Raw genomic sequence first — 27,534 nt, forward strand, 5'->3', positions numbered from 1 at the left:
TCACTATTTCCCAGTATTATTCCAACCTCATAGTATGGAAATATATAAAGAAACACAGGAAAATCACATTTCTGGACTGCACTAGGCCTTTAAGTGCATTCCCTTCACCCCACCCCAAAAACTAATGCACACATGTACTCACGATTACTCTCACAGCACCATCAAACTACCCCACTTTCTCCCTCCCTCCCTCCCCCACCTACTCCCTCCCTCTCTCCCTGCCTCCCTCCATACCCCACGTTCTTCTTCCCTCCCTCCCTCCCTTCAGCTCTCCTTATTTTTCCCCATTATGGCAGATTAACTTATAATGCTTGGATGAACATCAGTAGGTGGGGGGTAAAGAGTCACACATCGATACACACAATCACTGGCAGACACACACTCACACAGACACACACACACACAGACACACACACACACACACACACACACACACACACACACACACACACACACACACACACAGAGAGACACACACACTCACACAGCGACACACACACTCACACAGAGACACACACACAGCGACACACACACTCACACACACACACACACATTCAAACACACTCACACAGAGACACACACTCACACAGAGACATACACACTCCCACAGAGACACATGGACAGACACACACATGGACATAGATGTACACAGACACACAGTTAGTCAGTGAGACACACAGATGTACAGATACAGTATTCTCTGTCTGGGGTACTCTGAGACAGCCTGTTAGGACTGTAAACAGGTCAGGTCCCAGGCTGAAAGACAGAGAGAGAAAGGGAGAGGTGTAGATCCATGGAAAAGCTCTATTAATCCACCTGATCCCTGAGAGAATGGAGGAATAATACTGTTCATTATTCCCCTACATTCCTCTCTCTCCTCTCACACTCTCTCGTTCTGTTTATCTCTCTCTTTCTACCTTTCTTATTCTCGCTGATTCTCTTTCTCTCTCTAAATATCAGTCTACCACTCACTTACACGGAGCCCAAACCGACTGTGCGCGTGCGCCATCGTGCATAAATATATTTTGTCCCCCTACACCAAACGCGATCACGACACGCAGGTTAAAATATCAAAACACTCAACTCTGAACCAATTATATGAATTTGGGGACAGGTCAAAAAAAGCATTAAACATTTATGGCAATTTAGCTAGCTAACTTGCTAGCTAATTTGTCCTTTTTAGCTAGGTTCCTGTTGCTAGCTAATTTGTCCTAGGATATAAACATTGAGTTGTTATTTTACCTGAAATACACAAGGTCCTCTACGCCAATTAATCCACACATAAAACTGTCAACCGAATCGTTTCTTGTCATCTCTCCTCCTTCCAGGCTTTTTCTTCTCAGGACTTTATATTGCGATTGGCAACTTTCATAAATTAGGTGCATTACCGCCACTGACTTTGTTCATCTTTCAGTCACCCACGTGGGTATAACCAATGAGGAGATGGTACGTGGGTACCTGCTTCTATAAACCAATGAGGAGGTGGGAGAGGCAGGACTTGCAGCGCGATCTGCGTCAGAAATAGAACTGACTTCTATTTTAGCCCTTGGCAATGCAGACGTTCGTTGGCGCACGCGAGCAGTGTGGGTGCAATAATTGAATAACATAGATTTATACATTTATTTTGCAACGCTCGCACACACGACGCAAGCGGTGTAGTCAGCCTGTTACCCACCAAATGTAAATGATTTGTCAACCACTCAAATACACTCTCCTGTCTTCTCCCCCTTTCTCTCTCTCTCTGCCTCTGTCTCTTGCTTCCACTGTCTTCCACAATATGAATATACTGATGAATATGAATATCCACAAACTGAATATAAAAGGATATGAAATTGAGGCTTGCAAAGTGGCTTTTCTGCCTGGGTTGAGAGGGAACCACACTGACTTCAATTAGACAGTACAGCATTGACCACATGGCAGTCTGACAGCGGTTATACACTCACTAGTCTGACAGTGGTTACACTGTCAGGGGACTGGGAAACCCTCTGACAACCACACACACTAAACTGTTAGAAATGACACACACAAACATGTTATATACTATGTTATTCAATCAAATTTCTCATCCACGTCATGTTCTCTGTGGCGTCACAATGTTGCTGTTGCATAGACGGTATGTCTTAAAACTTCTTAAGGCTAGGGGGCAGTATTCGGAAGTTTGGATGAATGAGGTGCCCAAAGTAAACTGCCTGTTACTCAGGCCCAGAAGCTAGGATATGCATATAATTAGTAGTATTGGATAGAAAACACTCTAAAGTTTCCAAAACTGTTAAAATAATGTCTGTGAGTATAACAGACCTGATATAGCAGGCGAAAACCCAGGAGAATCGATCCAGAAATTTTGTTTTTGGAGGTGACAGCATTTAAAATGCCTGTCTATGGGAAAATCAATGGAATACCTCCCAGATTGCAGTTCCTATGGCTTCCAGCAGATGTCAACAATCTTCAGAAAGAGTTTCAGGCTTGTTTTTTTTCTTTAAATGAGCTAGAATTTGTAGTTTTTCTAGGTGGCTCCCATTTTGGCTGTAGTGTTGTGGCGCGCGTCGGTGAGGGCGCGCACTTCGTTATTTATCTCCGGTAATGAACATATTATTCTCCGTCTTAAATTTGATCGTTTATTTACATATTAGGGTACCTGAGGATTGATTAGAAACGTTGTTTAACTTGTTTGGACAAAGTTTATTGGTAACTTTCGGGATTCATTTGTATGCATTTTGAACGAGGGAAACCGGTGGATTACTGAGTCAAGTGCACCAACTAAACTGACTTTTTTGGGATATAAAGAAGGACTTTATTGAACAAAAGGACCATTTGTTATGTAGCTGGGACCCTTGTGATTGCAAACAGAGGAAGATCTTCAAAGGTAAGTGATTTATTTTATAGCTATTTCTGACTTTCGTGACGCCTCTGCTTGTTTGGAAAATGTTTGTAATGATTTTGTACGCGGGGCACTGTCCTCAGATAATCGCATGGTGTGCTTTTGCCGTAAAGCCTTTTTGAAATCTGACAAATCCGCTGGATTAACAACGCTAGCGTCCCACAGAGCCCAAACAAAGAGTAAAAATGCTTACAGTAACACTACACTACAAATTGTTACAGTAACACTACACTACACATTGTTACAGTAACACTACACAATGTAACACTACACTACATTACAGTAACACCACACATTGTTACAGTAACACTACACTACACATTGCTACAGTAACACTACACTACACATTGTTACAGTAACACTACACTACACATTCTTACAGTAACACTACACAATGTAACACTACACTACATTACAGTAACACCACACATTGTTACAGTAACACTACACTACACATTGCTACAGTAACACTACACTACACATTGTTACAGTAACACTACACTACACATTGTTACAGTAACATTACACATTGTTACAGTTACACTACACATTGTTACAGTAACACTACACTACACATTGTTGCAGTAACACTACACATTGTTACAGTAACACTACACATTGTTACAGTAACACTACACTACACATTATTACAGTAACACTACACATTATTACAGTAACACTACACATTGTTACAGTAACACGACACTACACATTGCTACAGTAACACTACACTACACATTGTTACAGTAACACGACACATTGTTACAGTAACACTACACTACACATTATTACAGTAACACTACACATTATTACAGTAACACTACACATTGTTACAGCAGCACTACACATTGTTGCAGCAACACTACACATTGTTACAGTAACAATACACTACACATTGTTGCAGTAACACTACACATTGTTACAGTAACACTACACATTGTTGCAGCAACACTACACATTGTTGCAGCAACACTACACATTGTTACAGTAACAATACACTACACATTGTTACAGTAACAATACACAACACATTGTTGCAGTAACACTACACATTGTTACAGTAACACTACACATTGTTACAGTAACACTACACCTTGTTACAGTAACACTACACCTTGTTACAGTAACACTACACATTGTTACAGTTACACTTCACTACACATTGTTGCAGTAACACGACACATTGTTACAGTTACACTACACATTGTTACAGTAACACTACACATTGTTGCAGTAACACTACACATTGTTGCAGTAACACTACACATTGTTACAGTTACACTACACATTGTTACAGTAACACTACACATTGTTGCAGCAACACTACACATTGTTACAGTAACACTACACTACACATTGTTACAGTAACACTACACTACACATTGTTACAGTAACACTACACTACACATTGTTACAGTAACACTACACTACACATTGTTACAGTAACAATACACTACACATTGTTGCAGTAACACTACACATTGCTACAGTAACATTACACATTGTTACAGTTACACTACACATTGTTACAGTAACACTACACATTGTTGCAGTAACACTACACATTGTTACAGTAACACTACACTACACATTGTTACAGTTACACTACACATTGTTACAGTTACACTACACCTTGTTACAGTTACACTACACATTGTTACAGTAACAATACACATTGTTGCAGCAACACTACACATTGTTACAGTAACACTACACTACACATTGTTACAGTAACAATACACTACACATTGTTGCAGTAACACTACACATTGTTACAGTAACATTACACATTGTTACAGTAACATTACACATTGTTACAGTTACACTACACATTGTTACAGTAACACTACACTACACATTGTTGCAGTTACACTACACATTGTTACAGTTACACTACACATTGTTACAGTTACACTACACATTGTTACAGTTACACTACACATTGTTACAGTGACACTACACTACACATTGTTACAGTTACACTACACATTGTCACAGTTACACTACACATTGTTACAGTAGCACTACACATTGTTACAGTAGCACTACACATTGTTACAGTAACACTACACATTGTTACAGTTACACTACACATTGTAACAGTTACACTACACATTGTTACAGTAACACTACATTACACATTGTTACAGTTACACTACACATTGTTACAGTAACACTACACATTGTTACAGTAACACTACACATTGTTACAGTAACACTACATTACACATTGTTACAGTAACACTACACTACACATTGTTACAGTAACACTACACATTGTTACAGTTACACTACACATTGTTACAGTAACACTACACATTGTTACAGTAACACTACATTACACATTGTTACAGTAACACTACACTACACATTGTTACAGTTACACTACACATTGTTACAGTTACACTACACATTGTTACAGTAACACTACACATTGTTACAGTAACACTACCTATTGTTACAGTAACACTACACTACACATTGTTACAGTAACACTACACTACACATTGTTACAGTAACACTACATTACACATTGTTACAGTAACACTACATTACACATTGTTACAGTAACACTACACATTGTTACAGTAACACTACACATTGTTACAGTAACACTACCTATTGTTACAGTTACACTATACTACACATTGTTACAGTACAGATAGCCCCTGTTATCTCCCTGCCTGATAAAGAGAAGGCAACAATACAGTGAGGAAGTTCTGTTAAGACCATACATGGATAGGTCCAGTAGATATAGAAGGAAGTTCTGTTAAGACCATACATGGATAGGTCCAGTAGATATAGAAGGAAGTTCTGTTAAGACCATAAATGGATAGGTCCAGTGGATATAGAAGGAAGTTCTGTTAAGACCATAAATGGATAGGTCCAGTGGATATAGAAGGAAGTTCTGTTAAGACCATAAATGGATAGGTCCAGTGGATATAGAAGGCCATGATATGTATGATATGTGTATCAGTAAATGGTATGTATGATATGTGTATCAGTAAATGGTATGTATAACACACATATTTATCATATCAGTCTGCATATATGGAGAGAACGGTATGCTGATAATGTATGCACAAGTGTACACACACAAACACACACTCTCCACTCCCCTCTGTGTTGATCCCCTTAGCATTCCTGTCTAATCTGCCCCATAATGGCACACCTGTCCTCTCTGTCTGTACCTCTGTCTGGCATTCAGGGCACAGCAACAGGGGCCTGAGGGGGGAGAGGGAGGATAGAAGAGGGAAAGAGAAGGAAGTGAAGGAGGAGGTGGGGGTGTCAAGTAAACATATTCACTTGAAATCAGCTGACCCAACCCCTCCCGAATTCCCAATTCCCTCCCTCACTCCCTCTGTTCCTTAGTGCGTTTCCATGGAGAATGGTTGTGGGTTACAGAAGGGGCGGGGGGGTGGGTGGAATGTTACCACGGTGACAGACTGGGAGGTAATTGTCATGGCTGGATAGAAAGATTATTGGGAAAGAGGGGGAGAGAGGGGAGAGAGGGGGGAGAGAGAGGGGAGAGAGCGAGGGGGTGAGGTCTAGGGTGAAGTCAGGTCAGTCAGTCAGGCGCAGATTGGAATACAACAGAGGCCACAGCGGTCACATTATTATTGATTGCAAGGCATTATGGGGGCTGGGGATGGACTGTGAGGATGCTGGGGGGGGTCCCACTGGAGACTTTGATGTCACGACTTAATGGAGCCGTGACATCAAAGTCAACGTGGTGACATTGACCCTGCAGGGGACAGACACTAGATGGTTAACACAGAACGTCCAAAACACCACAGGACAAACCAATTTTTAAAAAACAGCTGCTCAAAAAATACAGACAAAGAAGGAAAACATTTCCACTGACTGTTTGCTTCGACCACAGGTCTTTGTCACGTTATAGAAAGCAGCAAACAGAGAGGGGACATTTGCATAGTTAGACTCAGCTACAATCACTGGACGGGTCTACTTCAGCCTTTTAACTAACTGGGCCTTCATAAGAAATAAGACCTTCATTACATTATTATACAGAACTGTGATTAGTATACATCTGAGATAATAGAAGGAAAATGTCTGGAAATTACTCATTGATTCGTTTTTGTTCCAGTTTTAATGTCACGTGAACACAAGTACAGTGAAATGCCTTTCTCGCAAGCTCAATATGTGTATCTAATACAAATTCATTTCAGTACGCTCCTTGTCTCTCTCTGTGTCTCCCTCTTCAAAAATGTAAAGGTGACCAAACATAATGTATAACTAAAACTAAACTAAAAAGATTGAGAGACCTTTTAGTGGTGTGAATGAAATCTACCTGTAACTGCGTAGGTGGGTAAGCCTGTCATCCCTGACCCAGGCCTCAGCAGTAGGATGTCGGGGGGCGTCATCAGTCACTGTCTGTGCCGACTGACTATAAACATGTCTGTCTGTCTGCTGAACTAACCCCAGTCGACCGATGCCATCTGGAATGTGTAAAATCCCTCCAAGACAAAACAACACACGTCTCAACCTGTCCAGACCAGGCCTTTAGGAGATGGGAGATAGAAGAGGGAAGGAGGAGGGGAGAGGGGGAGGAGAGGGTGGAGAGTAGGTAAGGGCAGGGAGGACGTGATGAACAGAGTGTGGTGGAAAAGATCACTAATCAAACAACGGGTGAAAGAGGGATTGGGAGAGGGCGGAGATGGGGAGAGAGGGAGGGAGTGAAAATGAAGGGGAGAGAAAGGTCACACACATAGAAAAAAAATGGGGAATGCCTACAAGGGGTTTTACACTAGTCCAGCCATACCCACATTGAACGCCCCCAGTCACTCCCTGTGACCACCAAACATCTACATGTTTGGGTGGCTATCCACCGAGTAAAAAAAGTGTTTTCCCATGTTTAACCCTTCCTCACCCTACTGTACCCTTTCTCACCCTACTGCAAACCGTAATTAAAACCACTTAGACTCCAGAGCTTCCTGAGGCTTTAAAACAGTGCCCACTTCCTGCTTCTCACAGGACGCAGCAGAGACACCCTCCAACATGCTTCCTCCTCCTACACACTCCCACATTATATTAAAGTGTGTGTATATAGTGTAACTTAACACTATATATTTCCTTCTGGCATGTTTCCTCTGTCTCACACACATCATTTCCTAACATAAATCCACTCAATCTCCTACTCTATAAGGTCTGTTCTGATACAGTGCCAGTACCAGAACCTCAGAGACACATCACCAATACAGCTGGGCTGAATTAGCTCTCCTCACACCCACCTCTTCCACTGACCCACCTCACACAAGGACAGAGCTGGATAACATGGCCATGTGTGTTTAACTAGACAACCATTGTCCTCTATCAAAGGGTCAAGGAGACTGGGCTATCAGTGGCTAGAGGTGAACAGCAGTGTGAGGACCATGAGGTGTTTGATATTCTTACTGACCACACACACACACACACTCGCACGCACACACACGCTCGCACGCACACACACCCACCCACCCACACTCACTGATAAAACCGCACAAATATGCACTCATACTTATGCAAACACACAACATGTGCTCATGCCTGCAGACTGGACATATGGGCTGAAGGAGGACAACGGTGACTAAAAAGAGAGAACGAGAGAGAGAAAGAAATAGAACAAGAAAGAAGTGAAAGAGGTCACAGATTGACAGACAGAGATGTATAGTCTGACGTGGCAGACATACACTGATAAAAAAAAGTAGGAAGACTGGCACAGGAAAACAATACAGACCGCCAGCATACTGCAATCAAAGGAGACAGAGAGACAGAGAGACAGAGAGACAGAGAGACAGAGAGACAGACAGACAGACAGACAGACAGACAGACAGACAGACAGACAGACAGACAGACAGACAGACAGACAGACAGACAGACAGACAGACAGAGACAGAGAGACAGAGAGACAGAGAGACAGAGAGACAGAGAGACAGAGAGAGGGAGAGAGCACTGTGTCAAAGTCCCCTTACATCCCTTTAATCATGGTTAGCACATAGCAGGGAGGCAGACTGTATGAAGAGGAAGAGAGAGGGGGAGGAAGAGGGGAGGTGGATGGAGGGAGGGAGGTTTAACTTTAATGTTTTGTTTTAATTAAGGGAATGTTAAAACTATGACAGCCTGGATAGATGGATGGATCTGAATGAAGGAGACTGTTGGTGCTGGGAGTAGGAGGGGGGTTCAAGATGATGGGGTGTGTGTTGGGGGGTGGACAGGAGAATTTCAACGTGTGTGTGTGTGGGAGGTATGGCAAGATGTGTTTGAGAAGGTTAGGATGATGTTGTGAGGGGTGGGGCAAGATGGTGTGTGTCAGGGGTTAGGACACGGTGTTGAGTCTTAACTATTAGCAACTCTACCATCCTGGCACCGAAACACTGCTCCTCCTCAACCCTTGCAGGGTGGGGAGAACCCTGTGCAAGTACAGATAGAGGGAGGGAGGGAGGGAGGGTTTGAGAGATGTCTGGAGGATGGCATGCATGGCTACCGTCCCTCTACCTCCCTCGCTCATTTCTGGAATGGAGAAGAAGGGAGAGGGGAGAAAGGTACAAACTGGAGAATAGAGAACATCCAACAAATACCATCAGTGTCACGCCCTGACCATAGTTTGCTTTGTATGTTTCTATGTTTTGTTTGGTCAGGGTGTGATCTGAGTGGGCATTCTATGTTGTATGTCTAGTTTGTCTATTTCTATGTGTTTGGCCTGATATGGTTCTCAACCAGAGGCAGGTGTTGTCGTTGTCTCTGATTGGGAGCCATATTTAGGTAGCCTGTTTTGTATTGTGGGTTGTGGGTGATTGTTCCTGTTGGTGTGTTTTTAGTGTTCACTATTTCAGGACTGATGCGTCTTCGTTTATTTTCGTCTGTTTATTGTTTTGTTCTTTATTTAAAGTATTCAAATAAATATGAATACTCACCACGCTGCGTATTGGTCCGACATTTCTTACTCCTCAGACGAGGAGGACGAAGACTACTGTTACTACTGTTACTGCTACAGTCAGTTCCAAATAGGTTAGTATTTGGTACTTTGGGGGGGGGGGGGGTATTTTTTTTTAAACTGCATAGTTGGTTAGGGGCTCGTAAGTAAGCATTTCACTGTTGTATTCGGTGCATGTGACAAATACATTTTGATTTGATGTATATGGCTAAGGTGACTAGGCAACAGGATATAAGACAAGCTGCTGCTACTCTGTTTATATGTGAGTGAGTGGGAGGGTGTGTAGAGTCAGTATAAATGTATGTGCAGATAATGTGTGAGTTAGCAGATGATGGTGTGTGTGTGTGTGTGTGTGTGTGTGTGTGTGTGTGTGTGTGTGTGTGTGTGTGTGCATAGAGACAGTGCAAATAGGAGAGACAGAGACAGAGACAGAGAGAGAGAGACAAGAGAGAGAGAGACAAGAGAGAGAGAGACAAGAGAGAGAGACACAGAGAGAGAGACAGAGAGAGAGAGAGAGAGAGAGAGAGAGAGAGAGACAGAGACAGAGAGAGACAGAGAGAGAGAGAGAGAGACAGAGAGAGAGAGAGAGAGAGAGAGAGAGAGAGAGAGAGAGAGAGAGACAGAGAGAGAGAGAGAGAGACAGAGAGAGACAGAGAGAGACAGAGAGAGACAGAGACAGAGACAAAGAGACAGAGACAAAGAGACAGAGAGACAGAGACAGAGAGACAGAGAGAGAGACAGAGAGACAGAGAGGGAGAGACTGTCAGTCCCTCTCAGAGGCTAAGAATCTTTCCATCACTAAACTGTGCCATTCCTGAGAAACTAGTGTTGTACCTCCGGATGGATGAACACTCAGGTGTGATGGAGAGGTGAGGGAGGTGGCAAGACCCCCTTCACTACAGTTACACTATAGCTTAGGTTACAGCATTGTTCAAGTAATGGTGGCAATGGACGAAACAGCATCTGGCTTACAGTTGCAATTCTCTTCAATTTACGTTGTTGCTAAAGGTGGACTGTTGTTTACATAACACTGTTGTCTGTGTCAGTGTTGCTAACAGAGCTGTGTACAGAGCTGTAGAATGACAAGGCTGCTTTGGCTACAGCTGAGAGTACAGACAGAGACAGAGACAGAGAGACAGAGAGACAGAGAGACAGAGAGACAGAGACAGAGACAGAGAGAGAGAGAGAGAGAGAGAGAGAGAATCATCAAGTTATTGTTTCATGTTCGCAGTGTGGCTTTGGATGCCCTCGTCGAGTCAACTGACTAATAATCCGCTGCTGCCCTGTCGGCAACAACACTGAAATGTGTGTGTGTGAGAGAGAGAGAGGGGAGGGAGAACAAAGCGAGAGAGAGGGGGGAGGGAGAACAGAGCGAGCGAGAGAGGGGGAGGGGGGAGAACAGAGAGAGAGAGAGCAGTGAGAGAGGGCAGAGGGAGAGCGACGAGGGGGTAGAGGGAGAGAAAGAAGTATAGCCAGAAGGAAGAAGAATGAGAGAGAAAGAGAGAATACCAGAGAGGTAGAGGGGGGAAAGGGAGTAGCTATGAGTAAAGACAGACAGACAGACAGACAGACGGAAAGCGACGGGAGGGAGAGAGAAACAGACGGTCTTGTCACTGAATGTGTGTAACCTGATCTACAGCATTCATCTGTCCAGCTGTCGCCCTCACTCTCCCTGTCACCCTCACCCTGTCCTCCCTCTATCCCAACTGTTTCTGCAGTCACTGTCCGACCCAGAAAGGGAACGAGAGAGAAAAAGAAAAGGAGAGAGAGAATGGGAGAGGAGAGGAGAGGAAGAGAGATGAATGAAGAGAGAGTAGAGCAAGGGGAAGGGACAAAGAGAGAAAGCCAGGAAAGCGAGAGATGAACGAATGTGTAGCCACAGGTAGAGAGAGCCATATGTTTAGTTTTGGCTGCAGCCATGTAGCCATAAGGCCGAGATCATTTCTGTTGAAAACACACAGACTCATATGACATCTCTCCTGTTTCCTTTTCTGTATGCTACAGTTTCTATGGGTTGGGGATTTGCTTCATGCTACTGGTTAGTTAGTTGGCTACCGGTTGCTGTGGCCCACAGTATTTGGCCGGCTTGGTGTGGCCTGTTGTGCCGATGTAGTGGATGGGTTTGATGCTCTCCTGAACCGTTGGACCAACTGCCCCCGTATTCACCCAGCGCCAAGCAGGCATGCATACCAGACGGAAGAAGCTGGGAGGAGGTGGGGGTGGGAGTGGCCGAGGGACCGAGGGGTACTAAAAAGGAAGGGAAGTGGGGGAGGGTGTGGGTAGTTTCTGGCTCCACCTATGTCCTCTACTTGCCAAATGACTTTGACAGGGATCATACCACCAGCTGGGTGGAGGAGATGAAATATAAACCATGACTTTGACAGGGATCATACAATCAGCTGGGTGGAGGAGATGAAATATAAACCATGACTTTGACAGGGATCATACAACCAGCTGGGTGGAGGAGATGAAATATAAACCATGACTTTGACAGGGATCATACCACCAGCTGGGTGGAGGAGAGGAAATATAAACTATGACTTTGACAGGGATCATACCACCAGCTGGGTGGAGGAGATGAAATATAAACCATGACTTTGACAGGGATCATACCACCAGCTGGGTGGAGGAGAGGAAATATAAACCATGACTTTGACAGGGATCATACTACCAGCTGGGTGGAGGAGATGAAATATAAACCATGACTTTGACAGGGATCATACCACCAGCTGGGTGGAGGAGAGGAAATATAAACCATGACTTTGACAGGGATCATACAACCAGCTGGGTGGAGGAGAGGAAATATAAACCATGACTTTGACAGGGATCATACCACCAGCTGGGTGGAGGAGATGAAATATAAACCATGACTTTGACAGGGATCATACAACCAGCTGGGTGGAGGAGATGAAATATAAACCATGACTTTGACAGGGATCATACAACCAGCTGGGTGGAGGAGATGAAATATAAACCATGACTTTGACAGGGATCATACCACCAGCTGGGTGGAGGAGATGAAATATAAACCATGACTTTGACAGGGATCATACAACCAGCTGGGTGGAGGAGATGAAATATAAACCATGACTTTGACAGGGATCATACAACCAGCTGGGTGGAGGAGATGAAATATAAACCATGACTTTGACAGGGATCATACCAACAGCTGGGTGGAGGAGAGGAAATATAAACCATGACTTTGACAGGGATCATACCACCAGCTGGGTGGAGGAGAGGAAATATAAACCATGACTTTGACAGGGATCATACCACCAGCTGGGTGGAGGAGATGAAATATAAACCATGACTTTGACAGGGATCATACCACCAGCTGGGTGGAGGAGAGGAAATATAAACCATGACTTTGACAGGGATCATACCACCAGCTGGGTGGAGGAGATGAAATATAAACCATGACTTTGACAGGGATCATACAACCAGCTGGGTGGAGGAAAGGAAATATAAACCATGACTTTGACAGGGATCATACCACCAGCTGGGTGGAGGAGATGAAATATAAACCATGACTTTGACAGGGATCATACCACCAGCTGGGTGGAGGAGATGAAATATAAACCATGACTTTGACAGGGATCATACCACCAGCTGGGTGGAGGAGATGAAATATAAACCATGACTTTGACAGGGATCATACCACCAGCTGGGTGGAGGAGATGAAATATAAACCATGACTTTGACAGGGATCATACAACCAGCTGGGTGGAGGAGATGAAATATAAACCATGACTTTGACAGGGATCATACAACCAGCTGGGTGGAGGAAATGAAATATAAACCATGACTTTGACAGGGATCATACCACCAGCTGGGTGGAGGAGATGAAATATAAACCATGACTTTGACAGGGATCATACCACCAGCTGGGTGGAGGAGAGGAAATATAAACCATGACTTTGACAGGGATCATACCACCAGCTGGGTGGAGGAGAGGAAATATAAACCATGACTTTGACAGGGATCATACCACCAGCTGGGTGGAGGAGATGAAATATAAACCATGACTTTGACAGGGATCATACAACCAGCTGGGTGGAGGAGATGAAATATAAACCATGACTTTGACAGGGATCATACAACCAGCTGGGTGGAGGAGATGAAATATAAACCATGACTTTGACAGGGATCATACCACCAGCTGGGTGGAGGAGATGAAATATAAACCATGACTTTGACAGGGATCATACCACCAGCTGGGTGGAGGAGAGGAAATATAAACCATGACTTTGACAGGGATCATACCACCAGCTGGGTGGAGGAGAGGAAATATAAACCATGACTTTGACAGGGATCATACCACCAGCTGGGTGGAGGAGATGAAATATAAACCATGACTTTGACAGGGATCATACCACCAGCTGGGTGGAGGAGAGGAAATATAAACCATGGATTCATATGGTCAACAGTATGACAGGATGGATGGAGTCAGAAATCAGGAAGAGAGCTACAGGGATTGGAGAGACAGAAGGAGAAGGATGGGTACATAGACGGATATATGTCGAATTTTCTGAAAACCCAGTTGGGTGGAATATGGTTCACAGTCTCTCTAAGTGAGTGAGTGAGTGAGTGAGTGAGTGAGTGAGTGAGTGAGTGAGTGAGTGAGTGAGTGAGTGAGTGAGTGAGTGAGTGAGTGAGTGAGTGAGTGAGTGAGTGAGTGAGTGAGTGAGTGAGTGAGTGATGAATGGAGGGATAGTTGTAGTTGTATCCATGGAGGCACCATCTAGCGTCTTTGGTTGGTTTACACTGATTCCCCCCTCAGGCCCCATCTCCAGCTGGTACTGCTATCACTGTGGGACCCACCCGACACCCCAGCACACAAACTCACACCCGACCCCCCAGCACACACACACACTCACACAGACTCCTATTTATAACCCCCTCCAGATTCCAGACCATGTTGAATTGAAGTCATGACGTATCCAGGCCACCAGCTGATAGGGCCCACACACACACTGAGGGTCCACAGTACCTCCACCCCCAACACACACACACACACACGTTAGCTCAGTTAATGAAGAATACATTCCAAGCACAAACTGTAAACACACTCAGAGCCATAAACCTGGGAAATCAACAAGGACCCTCCCCATCTCACACATGCACACGACCCATCACATCCTGGTTATAAATCAACAACTCTTCTTGTTCTTGAGTCTCTCCCTTTTCTGTGCCTCAGTCTACCTCCCTACACCACTCCCCTCAATCCACACTTACCCTCCTTTCCATACCTTCCTTCCCTCTCTCTCTTCCCCTGTTCTCTCCTCTCCTGGCTGTGTGTTTAAATCAGCTTGCATTAAAACCTGCATTCCAACAGCCTGAGGAATGTCTTAACAATGTAGTCCTGTTCCCCTTCCTACAACCACAGCTACTGAGAGAGAGAGAGAGAGAGGGGGGGGGGGGGAGTTGGAGAGGGAGAGAGGTTGATAAAGAGGTGGGTAGAGGGCGAGGGCGAGGAAGGGGCAGAGATGTGGGGTAGTGCTGCAGTATAGTGCCCTTCGGCAGAAAACACTTTAAATTCAGACTCACAGTATTGAATAGAATACTCCTACCTCTCTCAGACAGACACTCAGGCACCATTAGATACACACTAAAACAACCAGGAGTATCCCTCACATAGTATCACTCACTGCAGTAACACAGTCACCCACATCAGCTATGCCAGCTATATCAGTCAGGGCAGAGGTAGTGAGAACCAGTAGCACCAACAATGGCCTGATCTGCCTCCCTCCCTCCTCGTGTCCTCCTTTGTGAGAGGCCTTATTAATGACCATGTGTCCTCTCTGGCCCTCTGATTAACCAGCCTCACCCAGACACACTGTGTTCAGTATGCGCAGGCACGGACACACCCACACACACCGCCCATTAACACACACACACAGCCCAACTCCCCCTGCACGCGCTCACTGATGCCTGATTGACAAGGAGGTCTGCATCGTTCATTACCATCGCTACGGAGACACCCAGTGGGGTGGGGCTTTAGGGAGGGTTATGGAGGTAATAGGATGCTGATTTAGTGGTACCTGGTGTTCTCTCTCTCTCAATCTGGGCCCTAAACCTTCCATGTCCTTTTCCTGTACCATTCCCCCTTAATTAACTTTAACATTATCACCGTGATCCATCCGCCCAGGGAGAAAGCAAGATGGACGCCCATAATGGGCATTTCAATTACTTTAGTCCTCATAACAACAGGCATAAATCAATTAGGAGTCTCTTAAGTCCAACATCACTGGTGGTATTACCATCCATCACATAGATCAGACGGACAAGTCATTTTGAATAATTTAGCATTGCGGAGTCATAACTGAAATTGGATCCTATCGATTCAATATTAAATATGAATTCGGACAAAGCAAGATAGTACTTCTAGTGCTGTGTTGGATCAGATTAGATCAACTATGAAATGATATGATACTCTACTTATGTAGTATCCCAGTAATATAAACTAATAAAAGAGAAATCTAGGTATTAAATTCAGTTGTGTGCTTTGAAGACCATTCACTCAGAAAGACAATAAGAGCCTAATCTGGCACAGACATGTCCATTGAAGAAGCCCCCTTAGGGCTGAAACAGATCTGTACAATAACAACAAGCCCAAGGCTTTCCTCTGTGGGTGAGATTACATAGAGAGAGACAGACAGAGACAGAGAGTGAGTGAGTGAGTGAGTGAGTGAGTGAGTGAGTGAGTGAGTGAGTGAGTGAGTGAGTGAGTGAGTGAGTGAGTGAGTGAGTGACAGAGAGTGCGTGAGAGAGAGACAGAGAAACAGAGAGTGCGTGAGAGAGTGCGTGAGAGAGAGAGACAGAGAAACAGAGAGTGAGTGAGTGAGTGAGTGAGAGAGTGAGAGAGTGTGAGAGAGTGTGAGAGAGTGTGAAAATGCCATAGATTGAGAGCTCAGTGTGTATGCCAACTCTTATTGAGAAATGACATGTCAGTTCACTGTGTTATCTGTGGGAATCACCGGCACTTCAAACCCTTCCGGCCTGATTACCGTTATTAGTGGGAATGTCAATCAAACTAGGAATTTAAATCACGATCTGAGACCTCCCGCAGTCACCCGGCTGCTGATCCTATTGTGATGGTGATTAGCAACAGACGGTCCAGGCACTCATCTCTGATCTGTCTCTGGCATAGAGAAGAGATGGAGAGGGACAGAGGAGGACAGGAAAGATGGAGGGATAGAGGGGGGAGAATTCAAAAAGGTAAGAGAGACAGAGCGGTAGAAGAGTGTGATTTACAGGGGTAACAGAGTGTAAGAGGGACAGAGGGCCTTACAACCTGGAATTAACATGGATTTTGTGGGGGGGGGGGGGGGTTGTATCATTTGATTTACACAACATGCCTACCACTTTGAAGATGCATAATATTTTTTATTGTGAAACAAACAAGAAATAAGACAAAACATAACTATTCACCCCCCCCAAAGTCAATACTTTGTAGAGCCACATTTTGCAGCAATTACAGCTGCAAGTCTCTTGGGGTATGTCTCTATAAGCTTGGCACATCTAGCCATTGGGATGTTTTGCCCATTATTCAAGGCAAAACTGCTCCAGCTCCTTCAAGTTGGATGGGTTCCGCTGGTGTACAGCAATCTTTAAGTCATACCACATATTCTCAATTGGATTGAGGTCTGGGCTTTGACTAGGCCATTCCAAGACATTTAAATGTTTCCCCTTAAACCACTCGAGTGTTGCTTTAGAGTATGCTTAGGGTCATTGTCCTGCTGGAAGGTGAACCTCCATCCCAGTCTCAAAGATACTGAAGGTACTGTATGTAAGACAGAGAAAGGGGTCGAGGAGGTGAGGGAAATACAGAGAGGTAGAGAGGTGAGAGAGGTAGAGAGGTGAGAAAGGTAGAGAGGTGAGAAAGGTAGAGAGGTGAGAGAGGTAGAGAGGTGAGAGAGGTAGAGAGGTGAGAGAGGTAGAGAGGTGAGAAAGGTAGAGAGGTGAGAGAGGTAGAGAGGTAGAGAGGTGAGAGAGGTAGAGAGGTGAGAAAGGTAGAGAGGTGAGAAAGGTAGAGAGGTGAGAGAGGTAGAGAGGTGAGAGAGGTAGAGAGGTGAGAGAGGTAGAGAGGTGAGAGAGGTAGAGAGGTGAGAAAGGTAGAGAGGTGAGAGAGGTAGAGAGGTGAGAGAGGTAGAGAGGTGAGAAAGGTAGAGAGGTGAGAGAGGTAGAGAGGTAGAGAGGTGAGAGAGGTAGAGAGGTGAGAAAGGTAGAGAGGTGAGAAAGGTAGAGAGGTGAGAGAGGTAGAGAGGTGAAAGAGGTAGAGAGGTGAGAGAGGTAGAGAGGTGAGAGAGGTAGAGAGGTGAGAGAGGTAGAGAGGTGAAAGAGGTAGAGAGGTGAGAGAGGTAGAGAGGTGAGAGAGGTAGAGAGGTGAGAAAGGTAGAGAGGTGAGAAAGGTAGAGAGGTGAGAGAGGTAGAGAGGTGAGAAAGGTAGAGAGGTGAGAGAGGTAGAGAGGTAGAGAGGTGAGAGAGGTAAAGAGGTGAGAAAGGTAGAGAGGTGAGAAAGGTAGAGAGGTGAGAGAGGTAGAGAGGTGAAAGAGGTAGAGAGGTGAGAGAGGTAGAGAGGTGAGAGAGGTAGAGAGGTGAGAGAGGTAGAGAGGTAGAGAGGTGAGAGAGGTGAGAGAGGTGAGAGAGGTGAGAGAGGTAGAGAGAGGTAGAGAGGTAGAGAGGTGAGAGAGGTAGAGAGGTGAGAGAGGTAGAGAGGTAGAGAGGTGAGAGAGGTAGAGAGGTGAGAGAGGTAGAGAGGTGAGAGAGGTAGAGAGGTGAGAGAGGTGAGAGAGGTGAGAGAGGTGAGAGAGGTAGAGAGGTGAGAGAGGTGAGAGAGGTAGAGAGGTGAGAGGTGAGAGAGGTAGAGAGGTGAGAGAGGTGAGAGAGGTAGAGAGGTAGAGAGGTGAGAGAGGTAGAGAGGTGAGAGAGGTAGAGAGGTGAAAGAGGTAGAGAGGTGAGAGAGGTAGAGAGGTGAGAGAGGTAGAGAGGTGAGAGAGGTAGAGAGGTGAGAGAGGTAGAGAGGTAGAGAGGTAGAGAGGTAGAGAGGTAGAGAGGTAGAGAGGTAGAGAGGTAGAGAGGTAGAGAGGTGAGAGAGGTAGAGAGGTGAGAGAGGTAGAGAGGTAGAGAGGTAGAGAGGGGAGAGAGGTAGAGAGGTGAGAGAGGTAGAGAGGTAGAGAGGTAGAGAGGTAGAGAGGTGAGAGAGGTGAGAGAGGTAGAGAGGTAGAGAGGTAGAGAGGTAGAGAGGTAGAGAGGTAGAGAGGTGAGAGAGGTAGAGAGGTAGAGAGGTGAGAGAGGTAGAGAGGTGAGAGAGGTAGAGAGGTGAGAGAGGTAGAGAGGTGAGAGAGGTAGAGAGGTGAGAGAGGTAGAGAGGTAGAGAGGTAGAGAGGTAGAGAGGTAGAGAGGTAGAGAGGTAGAGAGGTAGAGAGGTGAGAGAGGTAGAGAGGTAGAGAGGTAGAGAGGTGAGAGGTAGAGAGGTAGAGAGGTGAGAGAGGTGAGAGAGGTAGAGAGGTAGAGAGGTAGAGAGGTGAGAGAGGTAGAGAGGTGAGAGAGGTAGAGAGGTAGAGAGGTAGAGAGGTAGAGAGGTAGAGAGGTAGAGAGGTAGAGAGGTAGAGAGGTAGAGAGGTAGAGAGGTAGAGAGGTAGAGAGGTGGAGAGGTGGAGAGGTAGAGAGGTAGAGAGGTAGAGAGGTAGAGAGGTGGAGAGGTGGAGAGGTGGAGAGGTGGAGAGGTGGAGAGGTAGAGAGGTAGAGAGGTAGAGAGGTAGAGAGGTAGAGAGGTGAGAGAGGTTGAGGAGGTGAGAGAGGTAGAGAGGTGAGAGAGGTTGAGGAGGTGAGAGAGGTAGAGAGGTGAGAGAGGTTGAGGAGGTGAGAGAGGTAGAGAGGTGAGAGAGGTTGAGGAGGTGAGAGAGGTAGAGAGGTAGAGAGGTAGAGAGGTGAAAGAGGTAGAGAGGTAGAGAGGTAGAGAGGTGAGAGAGGTGAGAGAGGTAGAGAGGTAGAGAGGTAGAGAGGTAGAGAGGTGAGAGAGGTAGAGAGGTAGAGAGGTAGAGAGGTGAGAGAGGTAGAGAGGTAGAGAGGTAGAGAGGTGAGAGGTGAGAGGTGAGAGGTGAGAGGTAGAGAGGTAGAGAGGTAGAGAGGTAGAGAGGTAGAGAGGTAGAGAGGTAGAGAGGTAGAGAGAGGTAGAGAGGTAGAGAGGTGAGAGAGGTAGAGAGGTAGAGAGGTAGAGAGGTAGAGAGGTAGAGAGGTAGAGAGGTAGAGAGGTAAGAGAGGTAAGAGAGGTAGAGAGGTGAGAGAGGTAGAGAGGTAGAGAGGTAGAGAGGTAGAGAGGTGGTGGAGAGGTGGAGAGGTAGAGAGGTAGAGAGGTAGAGAGGTAGAGAGGTAGAGAGGTAGAGAGGTAGAGAGGTAGAGAGGTAGAGAGGTAGAGAACACGCTGTGACTTGAGGAGGATATTAACTGTGTTTCCTCTGTAACTTCTGTAACTCTATCCCACCACTGTCTGTCTCTGTTAAAGTCAAGTTCACACAGGCTTTATTGGCCATGGTGGAGAGAGAAGGGGGCTATGGAGCTGTGGTACTCCTGGGAGAGGAGCGGAGGTAAGCTACATCTCCAACAAACAAAGACAGTGGGTTTCCTGCGGGCAGTCACATGACGAGCCTGGCCCTGTAGTGGACATACGATCTGTTTCCTGATGTTACACTAACTTCACTCTCAGCTAATGCACAGGGAAGCTCCCTTTCTCACAGAGAGAGACCTTAACTCAGACTTAGGAAATATGGACAGACACACACACACACACACACACAGAGTGACAAAAACATATGTATACAGTACAGTACAGTACTCTCCTCCTGTTCCACCTCTCCTCCTGCTCCGCCGTAGTCTACTATTTAAGGCCCACTCCCAAACACAACTCTAATGTGAGTCCTGAAACGTTCAAAACACACAAGGTCCACTAACACGTCGCTCTGGATAAGAGCGTCTGCTAAATGACTTAAATGTAAATGTAAATGTAAACACTGTCTATGCAGCCTTCCTCTAGTTCCGTCCTCAGCCTGTAGCATGCTGCATGGTGTGAAAGGACACAGGGCGGGAGAGGAGAGGGGGTCATGTTTGAGAAGGGTTCTACAACTGCTGTTGAGGCAACTGTTGACGTCTGAGAAGCAACAGCTTGAGAAGCTCCCGCAGGACCTAAGACTCAGCTCAGAACAGGCAGACAGACAGGGGAGACGGGGGACATCCAGAGGGGTTAGGGTTTGGGTTTCTTGGCTGCCAGTAAACTGATCCGGCCTGCAGATCACGGGGGTTTTCCACGGACTTCCTAATTGGTATTCCTGAATTCTGACTTTTCGCATGTGCGTGTGTGTATATACTGTGTGTGTGTGTGTGTGTATATACTGTATGTGTGTGTGTGTGTGTGTGTGTGTATATCTCCCTCTTTCAGTCTGGACAAACCAGGAGCAACTGCTGACCAAGAAACACGAGTGGGGGTTGCCATGTTGTAGCGTGCAATAGATGGAATATGTAGGCCATGATCCTTCCTCTCTCTCCCACTCTGCCTGACACATATTTATATGTAGCTCTAATAGCCAAACCCTCCTCTCTGTGTGTGCTGAATACCTAAAAAGCCCCATGGATCCTGAATGAAGGCTCTTTGGCGCAGCATGTTTCTACTGCACTCCCACTAAATGCATCGGCAGCACCTAACCTTGTCTCCCCGAATAGCTTTTGAATTTTAAATGTTTCTTGCAATACAGCCCCCCAACCCCCATTCCTTCTCCTTTCAAGGCTGCACTTGAAATGACCTACGACCCCCCCGGCCACCTCTCTTCACTATCATCATCATCTTTATCATCTTCCTCACTTGAGACGACAAAACAATCGGGAACTGCAGTAACACAATAGTCAGCTGTAATCACCACTCGTCCCATCCCTTGATCTCATCCTCTCTCCCTCTCTGTTTGCTTCCTCCCCTCGAAACCCCATGAAGCCACTAATGACAAGACAGCCTTGAAGCAGCAACCATGGAGAAATCAAAGGCACTAGTAGTCAGCTTCCTCTCTCCATATCTCTCCCTCCCTCCCCAATCTCTCTCCATATCTCTCACTATCTCCCCAATCTCTCTCCATATCTCTCACTATCTCCCTCCCTCCCCAATCTCTCTCCATATCTCTCACTATCTTCCTCTCTCCACAATCTCTCACTATCTCCCTCTCTCCCCAATCTCTCCCCATCTCCCTCTCTATCTCCCCAATCTCTCAGCACCCTATCCAACGCACACATCACAGCAGGACCTTCCTCCCAGTATCCTCTCTGGGCTGTACACAAAAGCAGTAGCTCCAAACAGAGTAAACACAACACAGTAAATCACCACAAACATCAATACACATCAACAACTCCCTCCAGTGAGCCACCATTACCCAAAACAAAAGGGTGAGCTATAGTGAGGGAGGAGAAGAAGGGAGGATGAGACAGAGACAGACAGGAGATAGGGTAAGAGAGAAATTAGAACAGTGACCAAGTTAATCCTAACTAATAAAGCATGTGTTTATGTATGAGTACCTGTGTGTGTGTGTGTGTGTGTGTGTGTGTGTGTGTGTGTGTGTGTGTGTGTGTGTGTGTGTGTGTGTGTGTGTGTGTGTGTGTGTGTGTGTGTGTGCGCGCGCATCTCAGCATTCTAATCATGGCTTTAGCTGCTCTTTTTGAAGACCTTTGATGATATTAGGATGAAAAGCTCTGAGGAGTGTTTCTGTGAACCACATCCTCCGCTAACTGACTTCAAACTAGGATTAACCACGTGAAACCTGTCATTTCATACCCAGATGCCCACCGTTGCCTGCCTGCCTGCTGCCAATTCACCAACTGGGCTGTTAGAATTTCTCCCACCATGGGGTTCCACAGAGAACAAACCACAGAGAGATAAGAAAGAGCACTAGTTTGGATTTGAAAAGGTTAGGACGACTTAAACCCCGTCCACAGTAACGCTCATCCACTATCATGAGGATTTATGCAGGAAGCTTAATTGTTCCAATGTGGTCTACATGAACCCAGCAGAGAGTAACCACTACAGTGGCATATATCACATGAAAGGAAAGCTGCCAAACCACTGAAATGCGGTGGATGTATGAATGGACCACAGCTCAACCGGTGTAGTACGGTGTCTTGGTGGTGAATGGGGCCCAATAATGTAAAGTGTTGTGTGTTTTTGGATTAGCACCAGTGTGTTGTGATGAGGGGTGTCGGCAAGAGGCAGCCCCTCTCTGCCAGAGAAACAATGTTTGAATGCACAGACACTCAGGACAGGGCGAGCCCCAACCTGTCCATAGGAATACCACTCATTACTATAGGACCTCAGAGTTCAGCTCCATCTATCTACCTCTAACCCAAACCCAGTTGAGCAGCATGAATCACCCACACTAATAGCAGTCCCAGTGCTCCTACACCTACAAAGGTAGGATCTTAATTTGAGCCAGTTTGCTACAGCAGGAAAACAATCCTGCAGCAACAGGAAATGTGAATTCTTATGTGGATTCTAATTAATGAACATTTTTGTATGGTTTGATATATTATTTGTTAGCGCAAATGAAGTGTGACATTTCAGAGTAGAAATGACACACTTTAGAAGCCCTTTTAAAACTCAAACACACTACGAGTTTACATTTCCTGAAAATTCTCAGCAACAAAAGAAGATCCTACATCTGTACACCCCCAGGTTAAATGACACCAGCTCCCCTATCGACCTGTCACTCAGGGTGGGTCTAGCTATCATTGTTTAGAGCTGTTGCACAATAAGAGGAATCTATAGGGATCTTGGGGGGGGGGGGGGGGGGGTTTGTTGTCGACCGGGAAATGACTGGGGGAATTAAGGAGTTGATAGACAAAGGGTGGAAGCTCAGTGTTTCCTACAGCACCTTGAACTCAGCTGACGGCCTGTCTCAGCAATTCTCTCTGCCACCCTTCTCAGTGACCCCCCCATACCCTTCCTCACCTGACCCCCCCTTCTCAGTGACCCCCCCCCCGTACCCTTCCTCACCTGACCCCATCCTTCTCAGTGACCCCCCCCCGTACCCTTCCTCACCTGACCCCCCCCTTCTCAGTGACCCCCCCCGTACCCTTCCTCACCTGACCCCCCCCTTCTCAGTGACCCCCCCCGTACCCTTCCTCACCTGACCCCACCCTTCTCAGTGACCCCCCCCGTACCCTTCCTCACCTGACCCCACCCTTCTCAGTGACCCCCCCCCGTACCCTTCCTCACCTGACCCCACCCTTCTCAGTGACCCTCCCGTACCCTTCCTCACCTGACCCCACCCTTCTCAGTGACCCCCCCATACCCTTCCTCACCTGACCCCACCCTTCTCAGTGACCCCCCCATACCCTTCCTCACCTGACCCCACCCTTCTCAGTGACCCCCCCATACCCTTCCTCACCTGACCCCACCCTTCTCAGTGACCCCCCCCGTACCCTTCCTCACCTGACCCCCCCCTTCTCAGTGACCCCCCCGTACCCTTCCTCACCTGACCCCACCCTTCTCAGTGACCCCCCCATACCCTTCCTCACCTGACCCCACCCTTCTCAGTGACCCCCCCGTACCCTTCCACACCTGACCCCACCCTTCTCAGTGACCCCCCCATACCCTTCCTCACCTGACCCTCCCCTTCTCAGTGACCCCCCCGTACCCTTCCTCACCTGACCCCACCCTTCTCAATGACCCCCCCGTACCCTTCCTCACCTGACCCCACCCTTCTCAATGACCCCCCCGTACCCTTCCTCACCTGACCCCACCCTTCTCAGTGACCCCCCCATCCTTCCTCACCTGACCCCACCCTCCTTAGTGACCCCCCTCACACTTCCTCACCCAACCCCACCCCCTCTCACCACAAGAGAGCAAGACCGAGACAGTACAGCCAGCGAACACTTTTAGGAAGTGAAAGCAGAAAAAGCACCTTTCTACCAACAAAAGCCACCAACGTTTATCTAAACGTTCAACCGGTTCAACCGGTCACAGGTCAATTGCGCCGCCATCGGTACAGGCATGCAAAGCACCCTGGGACGGTCTGGATGTCATGCACCGCATATTTGTGTCACACACACTCCCACAGGGGGGTGTTATGTGTGCGGTGTTATGTGTCCTGTGGTCCTTTTTGGTGCACCGTGGAATAGTTTTGTGGTGAGTGTGTGTTACGTGTTATAGTTGTGTGGTGAGTCAGGATATGTGTGTGTGTGTGTGTGTGTGTGTGCGTGTGTGTGACAGTATCCCACAGAGAAACCTGCTATTATTAGACAAACGAGCCAGGGGGAGGGAGGGAGAGAGAGGGACGGGTTGGAGGTGAGAAGAGGGGAAGATAGAAGAGGTAGGAGAGGGAGCGGTCTTGTACCCTTTTACAGTGAGAGAGAGGCGTACTGCACTAAAGTTTATGGGAGTGCTGTTCTATTCAGCCACTGCAGGAGTGTCCTTGACCTGGACTGGTTGCCGTGGAGGCGGGGACTACAGTGTTTCATAATGTCCTATGTACAGACTAAAGGGCCAGGGGTGGGGACTGGAAGAGCTAAGAACAGGAGCTCATTTAGCTACAATCAAGGCACCACCCACTGCTGTATCCAGCCTCCTACGTGAGGTACCAGGCCTTCCATTAGCTGGCTTTGGCTTTTAGTACAGACACCTGTTTAGTCTCAGACACACAGTCTACACAGTGGCCTCATGAAGGACTGGGCTCATATACACACAGCCACACAGCCCGGAGAACAACTGTCTCAAAGACAAGGTGAAGAGTGGATGGAGGGAGGAGGAGCAGGGGTGGAGAGGACAGGGTAGTGGAATTGGAGATCTGAGAACGGTGTGGTAGAGGTTTAAGGGAAAAAGGGATGGAGCTGGAGAGAGGGAGGGATGGAGCTGGAGAGAGGGAGGGATGGAGCTGGAGAGAGGGAGGGATGGAGCTGGAGAGAGGGAGGGATGGAGCACGAGAGAGGGAGGAATGGAGCACGAGAGAGGGAGGAATGGAGCACGAGAGAGGGAGGGATGCAGAGAAAATGAGAGATGGGTGTAGATAGAGGGAGGGGTGTTGCTGAACACCAGCCAAGTAAACTCAGAGAGGCAGAGATTCAGATTGGGGAGACAGAGGGGGATTTTGATGTAGAAAAAAAAGAGAGACAGAAAGTTGCAGATAGAGAGAGAGATAACAGCAAAAAAAAGATGATGAGTGAGAGGCAGTGGTGAGGGAGAGCAATAGATAAGTAGAGAGAGAGAGAGGCTTGGCCAAATGGGCACACCCCACCCTACAAGGCCAAATAGCCTACAGCACCCGTTATTTATATAACTCAAGGTGTATGTAGCCTTGTAACCTTTTTATCCATAAGAGACAAGAAAACAGTGGAGTGGAAAAACTAAATGATAGCGTTTGAAAGCATGAGACTTTGCTCAAATCTGGGGCAGATAATGCAAACTATAAATACATCATAAGGTTTATGTAATCTACCGGTAAGGTTGTGAGTAGGCCTAGCCTAAATCCATTTAATTCATAAAGGCCCATATATCAATCCATTTAAAAAACACTCTGTATAGTTGGAGGCGCACAACACCCCATCAGACGCATTCTGAACAGCTAGCTCATTGATCATAGATCACAGACATAGCGGCCATCCCGGCCGAGACAGGCTCTGGCTCAGCTACAGGCTACTGCAGTCAGTTGTGCGCTCAGAAGTGCACTCCACTGCCGAGCAGAGGGCAAGTGCAGTCTGGGTTAACCCCTAAAACATCTCACGAATTTAACATGATCCGTCTTATCACTTCGTTCAAAATGGGGTGCACAGCAAAGAGGTGGCCTACATGTAAGTCTTTTTTCTCTAATAATTCAAAAATAGCTTAGTGACAAAAATGCCGAGATTTTCAGTCTCGATTTACACCTGTTATTGTGGCACAGTCAGGCACTCACGAACAGGTTGTTTTCACATAAAGCGGGTGACAATAACAAATTGCCAAAGCAAACAAAACATGCACAAGGTACATTAAAGTTGTATAACCCACTAATGCATTTCAAACACTTTCGTAATGTGATACGCAGTCCATAGCCTACTATGACATAACGCACTGCGATAGTTGAAGATAAAACAACAGTGCATGCAATGAAGACTTGTATAGCCTCCAGCCAAGAGGAACGAGCAGCATTGGGCTAAAACAATATTTACTTTCTAATATAAACTAGACGGGGACGCGTGAAATCGAAGTCTTACCTTGCATTGAAAAGCAGAGCAGCAAGGTGCACAAGAGAGACGTGCGTCCAAATGCGACCATCCCGTCCATGGCTCGATCTGTAACTTTTACAGATGTCTTTAGCTGTTTTTCTTTAGCTGTTTCTGTCGTTATGTATTTGTGGCAGCAGCAAGTCTTCAGTCGTCCAGAGTTGTTTCTCCCTCGCCCTCTCTCTCTCTCTCTCTCTCTCCGTCTCTCTCAATAAAGCGAGCGCTATTCCCCCTCTCTCTCACAGCGAGAAATGTGATGCTGGTGACAGTCTTGGTTGATGTATTTCCACAAAAGGTGACCCACGCCCCTCCCTCGCTCTCTCTCTCCCGCTACAACTCAGCTGCCCTGAAAATACTTGCTTGACTATTCAACTATGCCTACATCGTTGTAGGCGGTTTTTGAAAAGTTAAAATAGATTTTTAAAAACAACATTAACACCGAAGTGGATAGTAAAAACTCTTGCCAACTCCAACCACTATTTCTTGTTCCACTATC

The 27,534-nt window shown here is 46.4% G+C and overlaps 1 protein-coding gene across 2 annotated transcripts in view; it reads right to left on the bottom strand.

Moving 5' to 3' along the window:
• The window catches only part of LOC139563922 (basal cell adhesion molecule-like), an 89,930-nt gene extending 62,638 nt beyond the window's left edge, over positions 1-27,292 (bottom strand). For both annotated transcript variants that reach the window (XM_071382957.1, XM_071382956.1), the window contains exon 1: positions 27,030-27,292. In XM_071382957.1, coding sequence (XP_071239058.1) covers positions 27,030-27,099 — 70 coding nt within the window. In that variant the 5' untranslated portion in view covers positions 27,100-27,292. The remainder of the gene's footprint in view (positions 1-27,029) is intronic.
• Positions 27,293-27,534: the final 242 nt, after the last annotated feature.

Source organism: Salvelinus alpinus, chromosome 35 (genome assembly GCF_045679555.1).
Source record: "Salvelinus alpinus chromosome 35, SLU_Salpinus.1, whole genome shotgun sequence".
NCBI lineage: Eukaryota > Metazoa > Chordata > Actinopteri > Salmoniformes > Salmonidae > Salvelinus > Salvelinus alpinus.